At 47.1% G+C, this 16,594-nt stretch overlaps 1 protein-coding gene across 1 annotated transcript in view; it reads right to left on the bottom strand.

The window, feature by feature from the left end:
* Positions 1-12,641, bottom strand: part of MGST3 (microsomal glutathione S-transferase 3) — a 13,379-nt gene extending 738 nt beyond the window's left edge. The window contains exons 1-5 of the mRNA XM_081012371.1: positions 12,504-12,641; positions 7,951-8,074; positions 4,401-4,474; positions 3,269-3,326; positions 2,018-2,090 (exon numbers count right to left, since the gene is read on the bottom strand). Of these exons, the coding sequence (XP_080868497.1) occupies positions 2,018-2,090; positions 3,269-3,326; positions 4,401-4,474; positions 7,951-8,067 (322 nt within the window). The 5' untranslated portion in view covers positions 8,068-8,074; positions 12,504-12,641. The remainder of the gene's footprint in view (positions 1-2,017; positions 2,091-3,268; positions 3,327-4,400; positions 4,475-7,950; positions 8,075-12,503) is intronic.
* Positions 12,642-16,594: the final 3,953 nt, after the last annotated feature.

Below are 16,594 nucleotides of genomic sequence, written 5' to 3'. Positions count from 1 at the left end.
CCAACAGGACCAGTGGTCAGGGATGATAGGAATTGTAGCCTTAAAACATCTGGAGGGCTGAGTTTGCCTACGCCTGCTCTAAAACATGAGGTTTTAATTTTTTACCGTCCCCTTCAAGATACCCTATCAAAGGCAAGACACAGGCTTCAGTACAAAAAGTTAAAGAGGCTTTGGGGGCGAAATGTCAGCAGGACACACGTTCATGAACTACTATTTCTGCTTTCCTAGACTGCTCCTTCTCACACCTTCTAGAGAGGACCTCCATGCACACTGCCCAGACTGGCACCCCAGAGAGGTCACTTTGGTACTGCTAATGTAGGAAAAACAAGGCCGGAGGCAGCAGTTATGAGTTACCAGTCTCTGCAGCCCCAGCAGGCGCTGTGATTCTCCAGCCGTTTGACTTCACCCTGGAAGGTGCACTCCACTGCCTCTCAAGACAGTTGGATGACAACAACCACAACAATGTATTTGTAAAATAATGTTGCACGCTGCCTTGATGTTATGCATGAGATGGTGGTCTATAAGCATTTTGCAAATAAATAAATTTGAAAACAAAAACTAGCAACCTTGCTGATTCTAAGCGGGGAGAAGTCCGGTAGTTTTGAGATTTCAGGGTGTGTTTGGAGGGGGCGTGGCGTGTGTGCAACCTTGAGACCCCCTGTGTACATCATCTAGTGTTCCATATGTGAAATATTTATTTTATTGATTTCCCAAAATTTATACAGTGGTGCCTCGCAAGACGAAATTAATCCGTTCCGTGAGTCTCTTCGTCTTGCGGTTTTTTCGTCTTGCGAAGCACGGCTATTAGCGGCTTAGCGGCTATTAGCGTTTTAGCGGCTATTAACGGCTTAGCGGCTTTAAGAAAAAGGAAACAAACTCGCAAGAACTCGCAAGACATTTCGTCTTGCGAAGCAAGCCCATAGGGAAATTCGTCTTGCTGAACGACTCAAAAAACGCAAAACCCTTTAGTCTAGCGAGTTTTTCGTCTTGCGAGGCATTCGTCTTGCGGGGCACCACTGTATTCTGCTTGACTGTAAAACAACCACCCCCCCCAAAGCGGTTTGCAAAAAAAAAAAAGCAATGAAATTATCAGTGTGCTTCTCTACTCTTGAGTCAACACTTCAGTATGAGCTCCAGAGAATGTATGGGCTTTCTCTTTTTCTGGCAAAGGAGGATGGATTAAGGCATTGCATTGCATAAGCAGGGGTCAGCAAACTTTTTCAGCAGGGGGCCAGTCCACTGTCCCTCAGACCTTGTGGGGGGCCGGACTATATTTTGGGAAGAAAAAAAATGAACGAATTCCTATGCCCCACAAATAACCCAGAGATGCATTTTAAATAAAAGGGCACATTCTACTCATGCAAAAACACGCTGATTCCCAGCCAGTCTGCGGGCTGGATTTGGAAGGCGATTGGGCCGGATCCGGCCCCCGGGCCTTAGTTTGCCTACCCATGGCATAATGGGATAAAATCCCACTACAGTGGTGCCCCGCAAGACGAATGCCTCACAAGACGAAAAACTCGCTAGACGAAAGAGTTTTGCGTTTTTTGAGTCGTTCCGCAAGACGAATTTCCCTATGGGCTTGCTTCGCAAGACGAAACGTCTTGCGAGTTCTTGCGAGTTTGTTTCCTTTTTCTTAAAGCCGCTAAGCCGTTAATAGCCGCTAAGCCGCTAATAGCCGCTAAGCCGTTAATAGCCGCTAAGCCGCTAATAGCCGTGCTTCGCAAGACGAAAAAACCGCAAGACGAAGAGACTCGCGGAACGGATTAATTTCGTCTTGCGAGGCACCACTGTATTTTCATTCTAAACATAGCTTCCTACTCTTATGGGGTGGGTGGGAAGCATAAGATAGACCCTTCCTCTTGATTCCCAACTATTTGCTCTAGTTTCCAAGCTCTTGCACAGTGCATGGAAGAGTTTGGCAACAGATCCAATTGGGAATCCAAGGAAAACTGTCCAATCGGAGCAGCTCTGCAGGCGACGAATGGATTGCGTTTAACCAGCCCCATGAACCCACCTCCTGTGTAGTAGCCATAAGCATAAAGCAGTCTTCCGATGATCCAAGATGCACCAAGTCCTGTAGCAACCCGCTGGGGGAAAAAGCAGAAATAGTCACCGCTCACTGAGAGGACTGGTGCTGATATGAATGTTCAACAGGGAAGAGGAGATCAGCTTCCATTTTGTCCCCAGTTTGGTTTTAACATCTATATGACTTTTAGAAGACATCTGAAGGCAGCCCTGTTTAGGGAAGCTTTTAATATTTGATACATTACTGTATTTTAATATTTTGTTGGAGGCCACCCAGAGTGGCTGGGGAATTAATAATAATAATAATAATAATAATAATAATAATAATTATAATTATAGAACGGGGCAGTCACTAGAGGTTTTGGAGGGAGTGGTAATCAGTATGATAACACAGAGTTGTTCCAACAGTGGAACAGACTCCCCTCAGATGGCTGTGGATTCTCCTTCCTTGGAGGTATTTAAACAGAGGCTGGATGGCCATCTGTCATGGATGCTTTAGTTGAGATCCCTGCATTGCAAGGGGTTGGACTGGATGACCCTTGGGGTCCCTTGCAACAATTCTATGGCAACGTTTGAATCAGGAGCAGCTGCCTGGACACTGTGGAGTGCAGAACGGGAACCAATAAGTGGCGTTTCAGTCCTGAGAAGGCAGAGACCCAGTTAAGCGGGGGTTCCCGTGTCCAGGAAATTGGTCAACTGCCTGTTCTGGACTTGATTACACTCTCCTGTAAAGGAGTTTTGGGGTCTTCCTTGGATTTGATATCCCGCTTTATCACTACCCTAAGGAGTCTCAAAGCGGCTAACAATCTCGTTTCCCTTCCTCCCCCACAACAAACACTCTGTGAGGTGAGTGAGGCAGAGAGATAATAATATAATAATAATTAATTATTTATACCCCACCCATCTGGCTGGGTTTCCCCAGCCACTCTGGGTGGCTTCCAACAGAACACTAAAATACAATAACCTATTAAACATTAAAATCTTCAGAGAGAAGTGTGACTAGCCCAAGGTCACCCAGCAGCTGCATGTGGAGGAGCGGGGAATCGAACCCGGTTCACCAGATTACGAGTCCACCGCTCTTAACCACTACACCACACTGTATGGATGTTCCTGAGCTCTGCTCCAGAGAAACTTCAGTAGAGAATCAAGTACCTTGGGCTTCGCAGTCACACCCGGGCTTTGCTCCCACTGAGCAGGCTGGGGAAAAACAAACCCCCAAGTCTCTCATCTTGGTACTTACCGGGAAGTAGACTCCGCTCACTCCAAGAAAGAATAAGAAGGAGGAATACACTTCCAACCTGCAAGAACAGAGACAGGTGTGTGCGTTGTGGCTTTGTTTCTGTTTTTAAATGGCCTGGAATGAGCTCCCTCATTTGTGCCAGCTGGTGTCAGAGACCAGGACATCATTCTCACAAGAGAATGCAAGGAAGGCAGCAGATTTCACAGCTGTCCCTGAATAATTTGCACGCTTGCAATGATTCCTTCCTGTTACGGGAATGTCGGGCCTCTGGAGCTCTGTCAGGGTGCCATGGAGACAAAAACTGCTCTTCTGCACAATGTATCCCTTATTGCATCTTCCCCATTCCAACCTCTGGGATGTGCACACAGGAATTAAGAGGAGGTTCAGAGCAGAATATCAAGGATTGGTATATAAAGGGGAGAAAACGAAGGCCGAGGCAGGTACACAGTTGATGTGCAACGGTCCAAAGACAGGGACTCCCAACATATATTGATGTAGGAATCGCATGCTCTCTCTCGGCAGGAAAGGTCAGCAAAATTTCGCTTCCACAAGCTGGAAATTTCCCTGGGATTCCGTAACCCACCTTCCTGGCTGCTGCATGAGCTCTGTGCTCCAGCAATGCAGATTTCTGAACTACCTGCCTCTGACAAGCCTTTTGCTGACAAACCACTGGCCGTAGCAAGACACTCGACAGTCAAAAGGCAATCTCAAGGGCTGACACACGGAGGAGGGGACAGGCTTGTTTTCTCCTGCTCTGGAGGGTAGAACTCGAACCCAGGGCTTCAAGTTACAAGAAAGGAGATTCCAGCAAAACACCAGGAAGAAGTATCTGAGGGTAAGGGCCATTCGACTCCCTTGGAAGGTGTTGGGGGTCTCCTTCCTTGGAGGCTTTTAAGCAGAGATTGGATGGCTATCTTTCAGGGATGCTTTTGTGAGATTCCTGCATTGCAGGAGGCCGGACAGGCGTTTAGAGTATGGATTTCCTCAAGTGTTTTTATCACGGCTGCTACAGGCAGAATGGCAGGGATTGCTGCACTGAGAATGGTTTCCCAAAACAGCAGCAGCTGCAACACTCGAGGCATTAAACACTTAAGAAACCAAAATTAAACTCCTTGTGCCAAGGGCTACTCACGTGTTCTGGTGTGCCCTCTGGATACAGTTGAAGAGATGTCCATTTTCAGGGTCTGTGCTGTACATGTTTGGGTACTTTTGGGGGGGTTAGTGGGGGAAGGGGGAGAGAGAGAGAGAGAAAGAAAGAAAGAAAGGAAGAAAGTAAATGTCCACACCTCATCAACTGTGGAGTTGGAGGAGAAAAGTGTTGTTGTTGTTGTTGTTGTTGTTGTTGTTGTTGTTGTTGTTGTAATTTATATACCGCCCTATAACCTTCCCCTATGGTCAAAATAAAAAAATCCTTCCAGTAGCACCTTTAAGACCAACTAAGTTAGTTCTTGGTATGAGCTTTCGTGTGCAAGCACACTTCTTCAGATACACTGAAACAGAAGTTGCCAGATCCTTCTATATAGTGAGAAGGTGGGGAGGGGTATTACTCAGAAGGGTGGTGGGGATGGGAGATTGGCAGATAGCTGGGATGAGCCTGCTGACGACTCTTAACGACTGTAATAGGTCTTACAGGAAAAGGCAAGGGGTGAGAAGGTGAGAAATGGCTTAGTCATGTATAATGGGATAAGAATCCAATGTCTTTGTTCAAACCAGGTCTCTCCATGGTTTTAAGTTTGGTAATGAGTTGCAATTCAGCAGCTTCTCTTTCCAGTCTATTTCTGAAATTCCTTTGTAGTAAAACAGCTACTTTGAGATCTTGTATAGAATGTCCTGGGAGATTGAAGTGTTCTCCTACTGGTTTCTCTGTTTTGTGATTCTTGATGTCAGATTTTTCTCTGTTTTGTGATTCTTGATGTCAGATTTTTCTCTGTTTTGTGATTCTTGATGTCAGAAACCAGTAGGAGAACACTTCAATCTCCCAGGACATTCTATACAAGATCTCAAAGTAGCTGTTTTACTACAAAGGAATTTCAGAAATAGACTGGAAAGAGAAGCTGCTGAATTGCAACTCATTACCAAACTTAAAACCATGGAGAGACCTGGTTTGAACAAAGACATTGGATTCTTATCCCATTATACATGACTAAGCCATTTCTCACCTTCTCACCCCTTGCCTTTTCCTGTAAGACCTATTACAGTCGTTAAGAGTCGTCAGCAGGCTCATCTCAGCTATCTGCCAATCTCCCATTCCCACCACCCTTCTGAGTAATACCCCTCCCCACCTTCTCACTATATAGAAGGATCTGGCAACTTCTGTTTCAGTGTATCTGAAGAAGTGTGCTTGCACACGAAAGCTCATACCAAGAACTAACTTAGTTGGTCTTAAAGGTGCTACTGGAAGGATTTTTTTATTTTGACTATGGCAGACCAACACGGCTACCTATCTGTAACTTCCCCTATGGGGAAGCCCAGCCAGATTGGCGGGGTATAAATAAATTATTATTATTATTATTATTATTATTATTATTATTATTACTACTACTACTACCCAGGGGATCTCAGGGCAGTTCACAGAATCAAATCAAAATATAAAACCACAAAATACATAATAAAAATAAAAAACAACAACCCAATAGCCCCCCACAAAAAAGCAACCCACATTTTAAAAGGGCATAGGATGTCAATCAGATCAGCCAAAGGCCTGGTTAAAAAGGAACATTTCTGCCTGGCGCCTAAAGGTGTATAATGAAGGCGTCAGGCAAACCTCCCTGGGGAGAGCATTCCACAGATGGGGAGCCACCACAGAGAAGGCCCTGTTCTTGTGTTGCCACCCTTTGGGCCTCTCAAGGAGGCGGCACACGAAGGAGGGCCTCAGAAGATGATACCGGGGTCTGGGTAGGTTCGTATGGAAAGAGACAGTCCTTGAGGTACTGCAGTCCTGAGCCGTTTAAGTGTTCCACGTGCTACCTAGTGATCAATGTGTTACTCTATTCCCACACCCAATGGGCACACACAGAATGGAGCCATGGTAGCAACCGACTGATTGGGCTTCTGTTTTGCACTTTGCCGGAAACACACATTCATAGACATACCATGTCAGGTAGGTGAATTAAAACTTTGTGTCTGAGCGTGCTCCTTCTGTGCAAGACTTTCCTGTTGTTTCCCGCCATCTTTCCCTTGCCTTCTGCTTCAAGCCTTCCCACCATGGCAGCAGAGGAAGAAACTCTCTTTTTTCCCAGACCCAGAAGCAGCCAAGCAAAAGTCAACAAAGGGTTCAGCAAACAGTAACAAGTGAGACAAGCCAGGTCACTCGCCACAAGGGGGAATAAGAGCCCAAACACAACAGCAGCAACCCTCCCCTCCCAAGTTGCTTCTTCTCCCTTTATGTTTGCCTGCAAAGTGCATTTCAAAGGCTCTTTGCAGGAGTTAACTAACACAGAAGTGAGAGTGCCAAGGGAGAGGAGTGGTAGGGACACGGCTTGCCAGTCTTGTGGCTGAAGTCCCCCACCCATCCCTGAGCCACGAGAAACCATTCACAAAGCCCAGCTCCAGCTGTTTTTAGAGGGGCTTATGACTCACCAACGCAGAGCAGAGCAGACACACCCTCTGGCCTCCTTCCTAACTGCGGCACCAAAGCCTTCCAGGAAGAGGAGGGGAAGTTTTTCCTGTGCACAAATTGTCTCTAACAAGACTCCTCTGTTTTGGAGACCTCTGCAAAACGGCTCCCGAAGCGTTGCTAGCAGCTGAGAACCACAAAAGCCAGCAAGAGCGGTGATACAGCTCGTTCCCCCTGCGGCAGCTTTCAGATCAGAAACATTTGTGCAGCGCTGCCAACTGTGGGCGTTTGCAAAAGCCAACTCCCAAATTCCTTGCCCAAGTCCTCACAGATTAAAAAACCAGAGAGAGTTGGAAGCTATGATGTGAAGATCAAATCTACTGCCAAGGACACCCCGAGCCACCTTCAAGGCCTGCCTACATAATGCGTGCAAACACCAGAACTGGAACAGATTCATGGTCTAGCTAGGCAGTTTCCACCAACGGCCATCCAAGTGCTACTTGGGCGTTTGCAAGCAGAACATAAAGGTAAGAGCCATCTCAGCGGTACACTGCCTTTGACTATGGAGGTTCCACGGAGGCCGCATGTCACCTGGCAGAAAGTAGCAATAGCTGCCTGCATTGTTCCATTTGCACATGGCTTACTCAAGAGCGCACCAAAGTGGGTGGGGGGAGGAATCCACCCACTTTCCAGCCAGCAAAGGGGGAAAATCCCACGCCACTGGCCATGAGGTCTGAAAAAAACATGGTTCTTTGAAAAAAGGAAGTACGGACCCCACAGGAAATACCATATTTTTTGCTCTATAAGACTCACTTTTTCCCTCCTAAAAAGTAAGGGGAAATGTGTGTGCGTCTTATGGAGCGAATGCAGGCTGCGCAGCTATCCCAGAAGCCAGAACAGCAAGAGGGATTGCTGCTTTCACTGCGCAGCGATCCCTCTTGCTGTTCTGGCTTCTGAGATTCAGAATATTTTTTTACTTGTTTTCCTACTCCAAAAACTTGTGGTCTGGTGCGTCTTATAGAGCGAAAAATACGGTGAGCAGAATGATCAGATTATATTGGATATGCTGGGTCCGTACTCTTGTCTTCCCAGAGTCTTGATGAAGCATCCCCCCCCCCCAACTCACCTGAACATTGTATTTCTTGCGGGCTTTCCCCACATTGATGGCAAGGTGTGTTACCAAGATGAAACTGGCAGCACCGGTGAGAATCACATAGCCGTATTCCTTCGAGAGAACCACCATCTTGGCACTGAGGAGAGGGGGAAAGGGGAAGGTTAGTTCAAGCCCAAGAATCAGAATCGCGCCCGCCCCGCCAAGAGACACAGAGTGGGCAAGCACCCATCACTCTGGTAGCAAGAGACAGACAACAGGTCACAGCGAGAAGCTTCCTGGCCCTGAGCACAATGGGAAAGGGATCCGAGAGTAATACAGTGGAGCAAGCAACAACACAGCAGGAGCCGGCTTCCAGTTCCATTGCTACCCTAACTCCAAGTACCCTTTTCCTGTAAGACCTATTACCCTTTTCCTGTAAGACCTATTACAGTCGTTAAGAGTCGTCAGCAGGCTCATCTCAGCTATCTGCCAATCTCCCATTCCCACCACCCTTCTGAGTAATACCCCTCCCCACCTTCTCACTATATAGAAGGATCTGGCAACTTCTGTTTCAGTGTATCTGAAGAAGTGTGCTTGCGCACGAAAGCTCATACCAAGAACTAACTTAGTTGGTCTTAAAGGTGCTACTGGAAGGATTTTTTTTATTTTGTCCAAGTAGAGAAATGATGCCAAAAGCCCTTGATATGTCGGCACTGGGTGTAAGGGGTCGGAAGAACATACTGAAATGTATTGTAAACAGAACTATCTGTGCCTTTTTTAAAAATAATAATAATAATAATATTTATTAAGAGTTTAAAAGTTACAAAAAAAAAAGAAAGAGAGTTAAACAAAGCAAAGAAGCAAAAAGAAACAAGAAACAAAAAACAACACAATACAATGCAAGACAAATAAAACAAAACAAAGAACATTTTAAACAATTTCAATGTCACATCTTTCATTCGCTTATTTCCACGACTTCCTCACACCTCCCCTTTTGTATTCCACATCAATTAATTATTTCAGCAATTCCTTTCCATCTTCCTCTGTTTTCTATCCTATAATTATCTTAACACATTCTAACCTTATTTAGAATAACCCTTTAATGCTCAATTAATCGATTTATACTTAATTCCTTATAACATTTCTGCCAAAGCCATATAACTTCATTCCCACTTTGTTCTAACATTCATTAATTTTGCAATATTTCTATAAATAGTCTTTAAACTTCCAGTCTTCTTCCACCAGCTCTTCTCCCTGGTCTCGGATTCTGCCCAGAACTATCTGTGCCTTTAATCAACTTCTACTCAGTCTGCATTCCTCCCAAATTCGCTGATTCCAATCTTATTTTCAGAACGGGGGTGAGTTGCGTTCATCCACCTGGCAGTCTTACTTGCGTTTGGTGCAACCACCAAAGGGGTTAAGGGACGGAGTGGGGTTAAGAGACGAGCCTTGCTGATATTCTGGAGAGGGGAGAGAAGTCTGCATTGCAGCCCACATTCTCTGTTTCCTCCTCAATTAAAATGCACAAAGTTTTGGTGCGGATCAGTTGCATGTTCCTCCCAGGGCATATTCTGCTCTTTTGCTCTCCCTACACTGCTTGACTTCCATGTTGCTTGGAAGTAAGACCAGCAAAATTCAGTGGAATTTCCCCTCAGTAAGTAACTACAGTGGTACCTCTGGTTACGTACTTAATTCGTTCTGGAGGTCTGTTCTTAACCTGAAACTGTTCTTAACCTGAAGCACCACTTTAGCTAATGGGGCCTCCTGCTGCCACTGCGCTGCCGCTGCACGATTTCTGTTCTTATCCTGAAGCAAAGTTCTTAACCCAAGGTAATATTTCTGGCTTAGTAGAGTCTGTAACCTGAAGCGTATGTAACCCGAGGTACCACTGTATAGGATTGTAGCCCCAGGCAGTTCACATCAATTTGGGCAATGGCCTATACCTATTTCTTTATCCCCCTTTTCTTGTAGTAATTTCAGTTCCTTCTTTCAGCTGTAAAATGGCAAATGTGGCTTATTGTTTAAGAATAATTAAAGCAACGCAACAAGCAATGCAAATATAATGAAACAGCAAGTAACAACAGGGCCTTTTCTGTGGTGGTGCCTCTGCTACTGAGCTCCCTCCCTCCTGAGATTTATCGATGCTGCTGTCGGCCATTTTTCTGACCCCCATGAAAAACATGTTTATTTCTCTACTATTACAGCTAGAGCCATCAACATTACTGTTGAGGAGTCAGAAATGAGAGACAGGACTATTTTTCCAGAGGCCAACAATCTTATCTCTCCTCCATAAACAAGCCCCATGAGGGCAATGTCTGATTTTAGTGGCTGTTAATAAAATTAATGTGCCCCCAAATGCCCCTGACTCTAGATTATTGCGCCAGTCTGCGCATGTTCAGATCAGACAGCCTTTGCAATAAGTCCTTGCAGGATCAAGAAATGAAGAGCTGCTGTTGCAGCACATCCATGCGCCAGGGTGCAAGCACAGTTTCAAACTACTGGCATGTTTCCCCCTGGCATTCTCTATCTCCAAATGCCTGCATCAAACACACCGGATACTCCACTCTGTCTTAAACAACCACCTCAGATCTCCGGGTATCTGCCAAACTTATCATAGAATCATAGAATCATAGAGTTGGAAGAGACCACAAGGGCCATCGAGTCCAACCCCCTGCCAAGCAGGAAACACCATCAGAGCACTCCTGACATATGGTTGTCAAGCCTCTGCTTAAAGACCTCCAAAGAAGGAGACTCCACCACACTCCTTGGCAGCAAATTCCACTGTCAAACAGCTCTTACTGTCAGGAAGTTCTTCCTAATGTTTAGGTGGAATCTTCTTTCTTGTAGTTGGATCCATTGCTCCGTGTCCGCTTCTCTGGAGCAGCAGAAAACAACCTTTCTCCCTCCTCTATGTGACATCCTTTTATATATTTGAACATTGCCTATGAAGTTGAAATCTATACACTCAAGGGAGGCTTTTCGCAAGCAACACCCGCCTCCCACAATAGCAAAAATCCTAGGCTGAAAACCCCAGCGATGCACCCAGAGGAACCGCCTGAGCCTGAAGTACTGGAAAGGAGGAAGACAAAGATCAAAGGATGCCAGGAGGCAGCTATAAAGTGCTCTAGAGCAGAGGCTGGCTTTTTGCAGGATTTTCCCTCTACTATGTTCTCAGTGACAAAGGAAATTGCACTTCGTGCGGCAGCCAAGTCTGGGCAAAGTTGAGGGCCCAGGGACTTGAAGGCCTGGTCCGGAAGAAAAAGCAACAGCGAGCGAGTTCACCTTGTGTAAAGTTGCCCCACCTAGAGCCGTTAAGGTGTAAAGTCCAAACACACAGGGGCGGCTTATCTGCAACCTGATGCCCTTTCACCCCAGCAAGTTAAACTGTACACCTGCCTTGCCCACCTCCCTTGCAAGGCTCAGTCCTCCAGAGCAGGTTGCAGCTGGTGTGATTTGCCCCAGATATATCAGGTCTGAAGGAAATCAGCCCTGAGTGCTCACTGGAAGGACAGATCGTGAAGCTGAGGCTCCAATACTTTGGCCACCTCATGAGAAGAGAAGACTCCCTGGAAAAGACCCTGATGTTGGGAAAGATGGAGGGCACAAGGAAAAGAGGACGAGATGGTTGGACAGTGTTCTCGAAGCTACCAGCATGAGTTTGACCAAACCGCGGGAGGCAGTGGAAGACAGAAGTGCCTGGCGTGCTCTGGTCCATGGGGTCACGAAGAGGCGGACACGACTAAACAACTACAACAACAACAACATATCAGGTCAAGCCCACACTTCATTCCAGAGGCGTCCGCTTGCCACCAAGGGAGCAAGTCCCTCCACTGAGTCAACTGCTTGTGTGAAAAGCCGAGCATGTGGTTTCGGAGAATGGTAACAGGACTAGGAAATCGCAAACCAGTTGCTGCCCAACATGCTTCATATGGGGCAAAATTATGCAAGGGAACTGACTGGCCGCCAATGCGCTACTCTAACAGCCCTTGCTCATTCCACAAGGCTGAAAGTCAGCTGTTTCTGTTGAAGGACCCCCCCCCCCCCAACAAGGGGCTGGTCCTGCCCTCCAGCTTCCTCCCAGTCCTGGACAAAAGCCCCATCTTCTGGCATGTTGAGCTCAATTGGTGAGAGCGTGGCGCTGAGAACGCCAAGGTTGCAGGTTCGATCCCCGCATGGGACAGCTGCATACTCCTGCCATTGCAGGGGGTTGGACTAGATGATGCCCAGGGCCCCCTTACACCCCTATGATCTCTATGCTATTTGATCACAAGCCCTGCCGTTTTCAAGCCTCGCCACAATCTCAGTCCAACCGGCAGCTGCTTGCAGCCGGCAGGATTCGCACTCGAGATCCGGGAGCCACCAGCAGCCGCTTCGCCGCCGCCGGGGTAGGGAGCCGCCCGCGAAGGGCAAAAGCGCCCCGGCGGGCGGGGCGGGAGGAACTTGGCCCGCGACGCCCGAGCTCAGCCAGGGGCCACCGGCCCAAGAGCCGGGGAAAGGGCCGAGCAGGGCGCACGGCTGCGGGAAGCTCTGCCCGGCTCCGAAGACCCCCGTCCTCCCGTCCGCCCGCCCCGTCGACCCGGACTCACCACCGTCACCGCCGCCCAGCAAGTGCACGCCGAGAAACGCAGCGCCGCCCCGGGCCGAGAGGGAAGGGTTGCCCGCGAAGCCCAGCCCACGTCGGGGCGGATCCACCCGAGGGCGCGGCTGCTCCGAAACGCGGAGCGCGCAAGAGCGCTCTCCAATGGAGAGAGGAAATTTTGAGTACATCTCTCTCTGTCTCTCTCTCTCTCTGTGAACATTAGCATTGCCTAGTTAGGTCTAGTTAGGCCTAGTATAAATAAAATTTAATAATGGTTTTTAAAAAAGCATTGCATAGTTTGCCTTTTTTTAAATATATATATATATATTATGTTTTTCAGGTTTATGTTGTTGTTTAGTCGTTTAGTCGTGTCCGACTCTTCGTGACCCCATGGACCAGAGTACGCCAGGCACTCCTGTCTTCCACTGCCTCCCGCAGTTTGGTCAGACTCATGTTTGTAGCTTCGAGAACACTGTCCAACCATCTCATCCTCTGCCGTCCCCTTCTCCTTGTGCCCTCCCTCTTTCCCAACATCAGGGTCTTTTCCAGGGAGTCTTCTCTTCCCATGAGGTGGCCAAAGTATTGGAGCCTCAGCTTCAGGATCTGTCCTTCCAGTGAGCACTCAGGGCTGATTTCCTTAAGAATGGAGAGGTTTGATCTTCTTGCAGTCCATGGGACTCTCAAGAGTCTCCTCCAGCACCATAATTCAAAAGAATCAATTCTTCGGCAATCAGCGATCACTACTGGGAAAACCATGGCTTTAACTATGCGGACCTTTGTTGGCAAGGTGATGTCTCTGCTTTTTAAGATGCTGTCTAGGTTTGTCATTGCTTTTCTCCCAAGAAGCAGGCGTCTTTTAATTTCGTGGCTGCTGTCACCATCTGCAGTGATCATGGAGCCCAAGGAAGTAAAATCTCTCACTGCCTCCATTTCTTCCCCTTCTGTTTGCCAGGAGGTGATGGGACCAGTGGCCATGATCTTCGTTTCTCTAACTTTCATAGCTGTCAACTTTCAGATTTGAAAATAAGGGATCAGCAGCCTCACCTGTCCTGGGGACAGTCTACGGGATAGCTAACAATCTGGGATAGCAGCGGGAAGCAGCGGGAAACGGCGCTGGAATAAGGGAATTTCCCGCAAAAAAGGGAAGGTTGACAGCTATGCTATGCTAACTTTACAATCCTTTTGACATTTAAAACTCAACTTCCTTCCCCCACTTTCTGCAGTTCCTTAAATTTACAGTGGTACCTCTGGTTGCAAACGGGATCCGTTCCGGAGGCCCGTTCGCAACCTAAAAAGAACACAACCCTCGCCTGTGTGTCTGTGCACGCGCGGGTCACAATTTGCTGCTTCTGCGCATGCATGTGACGTCATTTTGCGCGTGTGCGCGAGCGGCGAAACCTGGAAGTAACCTGTTCCATTACTTCTAGGTCGCCGCGGGACGCAACCTGAAAACGTGCAACGTGAGGCAAACGTAACATGAGGTATGACTGTATCTTCTTTTGCACATCCAAATTAACTTAATTTGCTCATTCATCTATTTTAAATAGGTACTGTTATGAAACTGCCGGTTATTACAATAATCCTGCCAATGTTCTTATCTGTTTACAGTTTGTAAATATTCAAGGAACCATTTCCATTCTTTTATAAAGTTTATTATCTTGATTTCTTATTCTTCCAGTCAGTTTCACCATTTCTGCATATTCCATATGTTTTTGTATCCATTCTTCCTTTGCTGGGACTTCCACTGGCGTGCTTTCGAACCCCGTCACTTGAACTGCCAACCTTCTGATTGGCAAAACCCAGAGGCTCAGCGGTTTTAGACCACAGCGCCACCTGCATCCCTTATGTATCCTGCACTTCAGGGCAGTCCAACTTCGCATACCAAAAAGTGAGCTGCGAGAGTATTTTGAGACACAGCCCACAGTAGGGTTACCAGACGTCCCCGGTTCTCGGGGACAGTCCCCAGATTTGCAAATCTTTCCCTGGTGAACGTGGCAGTGACAGCCTCAGCAGCCCAGAGCCTGCCTGGTAGCGCAGTGGGCTCTGGCTGGCTTCAGGAGCTGCTCACTGTCGTGGTGCCCACCATTTTTCCTCTCCAGAAGTCCCCATATGATGTGTCTTGTGCAATCTCCTGCCCCCTGCCCCCTTCTCCCTTCGTTTTGACTGATTGGGGGAGGCTCGGGAGTCGCGGGTGGGCGGCCTTTGCCCAGTTTTTTAAAAACTCTGTGCATTTGTGTTTCACAGGGTGCGAAAGAAGGGCTTTGCACCTTTATACAATATGCATGTGTGCTTGGGCCCAGGGTCTTTTGCCTCACCATCCCCACTACTGACTCCCTGTTGCCACTCAGCTTCAAAAAAGAAGAAGAAGAAGAAAAGAAGAAGTGTCCCTGGATTCACTGAAAAAAATCTGGTAACCATAACCTACAGGGACGCAGGTGGTGCTGTGGGTTAAACCACAGAGCCTGGGACTTGCCAATCAGAAGGTCGGCGGTTTGAATCCCCATGACGGGGTGAGCTCCCATTGCTCGGTCCCTGCTCCTGCCAACCTAGCAGTTCGAAAGCACCTCAAAGTGCAAGTAGATAAATAGGTACCACTCCGGCGGGAAGGTAAACGCCGTTTCCGTGTGCTGCTCTAGTTCGCCAGAAGCGGCTTTGTCATGCTGGCCACATGACCTGGAAGCTGTATGCCAGCTCCCTCGGCCAATAAAGCGAGATGAGCACCGCAACCCCAGAGTCGGTCACGACTGGACCTAATAGTCAGGGGTCCCTTTACCTTTATCTTTTACCATGCCAATGTTGGCTGTGTTTGGAAGAGTTATTACTGAACCTGATTACAGATCTAGTCGGGCTCTTTCAACTGTACTTATATTACCACTTCTATTTCTCTTCTTTGCATCTGTGTGGAGGTTCTGCCTTGGTTGTTTTTTTGTTTGTTTATGTTATCTTGTTTTTTTATAAAAAATATTTAGTTATTTACAACCTTTTTATGCTGCCCAATAACAAAGTTCCCTGGACAACTAATATAACAATAAAAACTTGAAAATACAATGAAAGTCTCTTGCATTAATGTGGCTGTGTCCTTTGTGAATTTGTACTATATACTGACATTTAAAAGCACACATTGAACAGCCTTGGGAATTATATATATGAAAAATAAGCTTGCAAAGCAGTGTGGGCACATTCTTCCACATCTGGTGGGAGTGCCCAAAATGCGGGGAAGTTTTGAAGCACACAGCTGATAAGGAAATGAAGCTTATGCTGTTGTGCAATATTGACAGTGACTATCTGTTGTACCTGCGAAGAAAGTCACTATCTTGCTTGTTCTTGGTACCTCCGACAACTCGGCTGAGCAAGTGGCGTCTTCCATCTTCTCCCAGTCATGTGGACTAGATGGCAAAAAATGTGGGAGGTTATATCATACACTCATATATCAGATTAGGTAAAGGTAAAGGGACCCATGACCATTAGGTCCAGTTGTGGCCAACTCTGGGGTTGTGGTGCTCATCTCACTTTATTGGCCAAGGGAGCCGGCGTACAGCTTCCAGGTCACGTGGCTAGCATGACTAAGCCACTTCTGGCGAACCAGAGCAGCGCACAGAAACACTGTTTACCTTCCCTCCAGAGTGGTACCTATTTATCTACTAGCACTTTGATGTGCTTTTGAACTGCTAGGTTGGCAGGAGCAGGGACCGAGCAACGGGAGCTCACCCCATCGCGGGGATTTGAACTGCCGACCTTCTGATCGGCAAGTCCTAGGCTCTGTGGTTTAACCCACAGCGCCACCCACATCCCTCATATATCAGATTAGGGAGGCCAAAACACCAAAGACTTGGCAATTCTTTTATGACACACGGTTCCTGAAGAAAAAGGCGATACATCAGCACAAGTCTTTATTGGTACATCAAGTTTATGCAACTCCTCAAAAAGGGAGGAAGCTGAATGGAGCGGGTTTGAGAGAGGGTAAGTAAGAGAGGTTAATACTTCATTGATTTGTGAAATGTCTCCACTCACAGCTACCTCTGATTTATTGCATGCCAAAGTAACTTTCACTTCGTCAATTTGTGCATAATAATAATAATAATAATAATAATAATAATA

The sequence above is a fragment of the Podarcis pityusensis genome, assembly GCF_964106645.2.
Source record: "Podarcis pityusensis genome assembly, chromosome: 6".
NCBI classification, from domain to species: domain Eukaryota; kingdom Metazoa; phylum Chordata; class Lepidosauria; order Squamata; family Lacertidae; genus Podarcis; species Podarcis pityusensis.
This window is presented reverse-complemented; position numbering and strand designations above follow the sequence as displayed.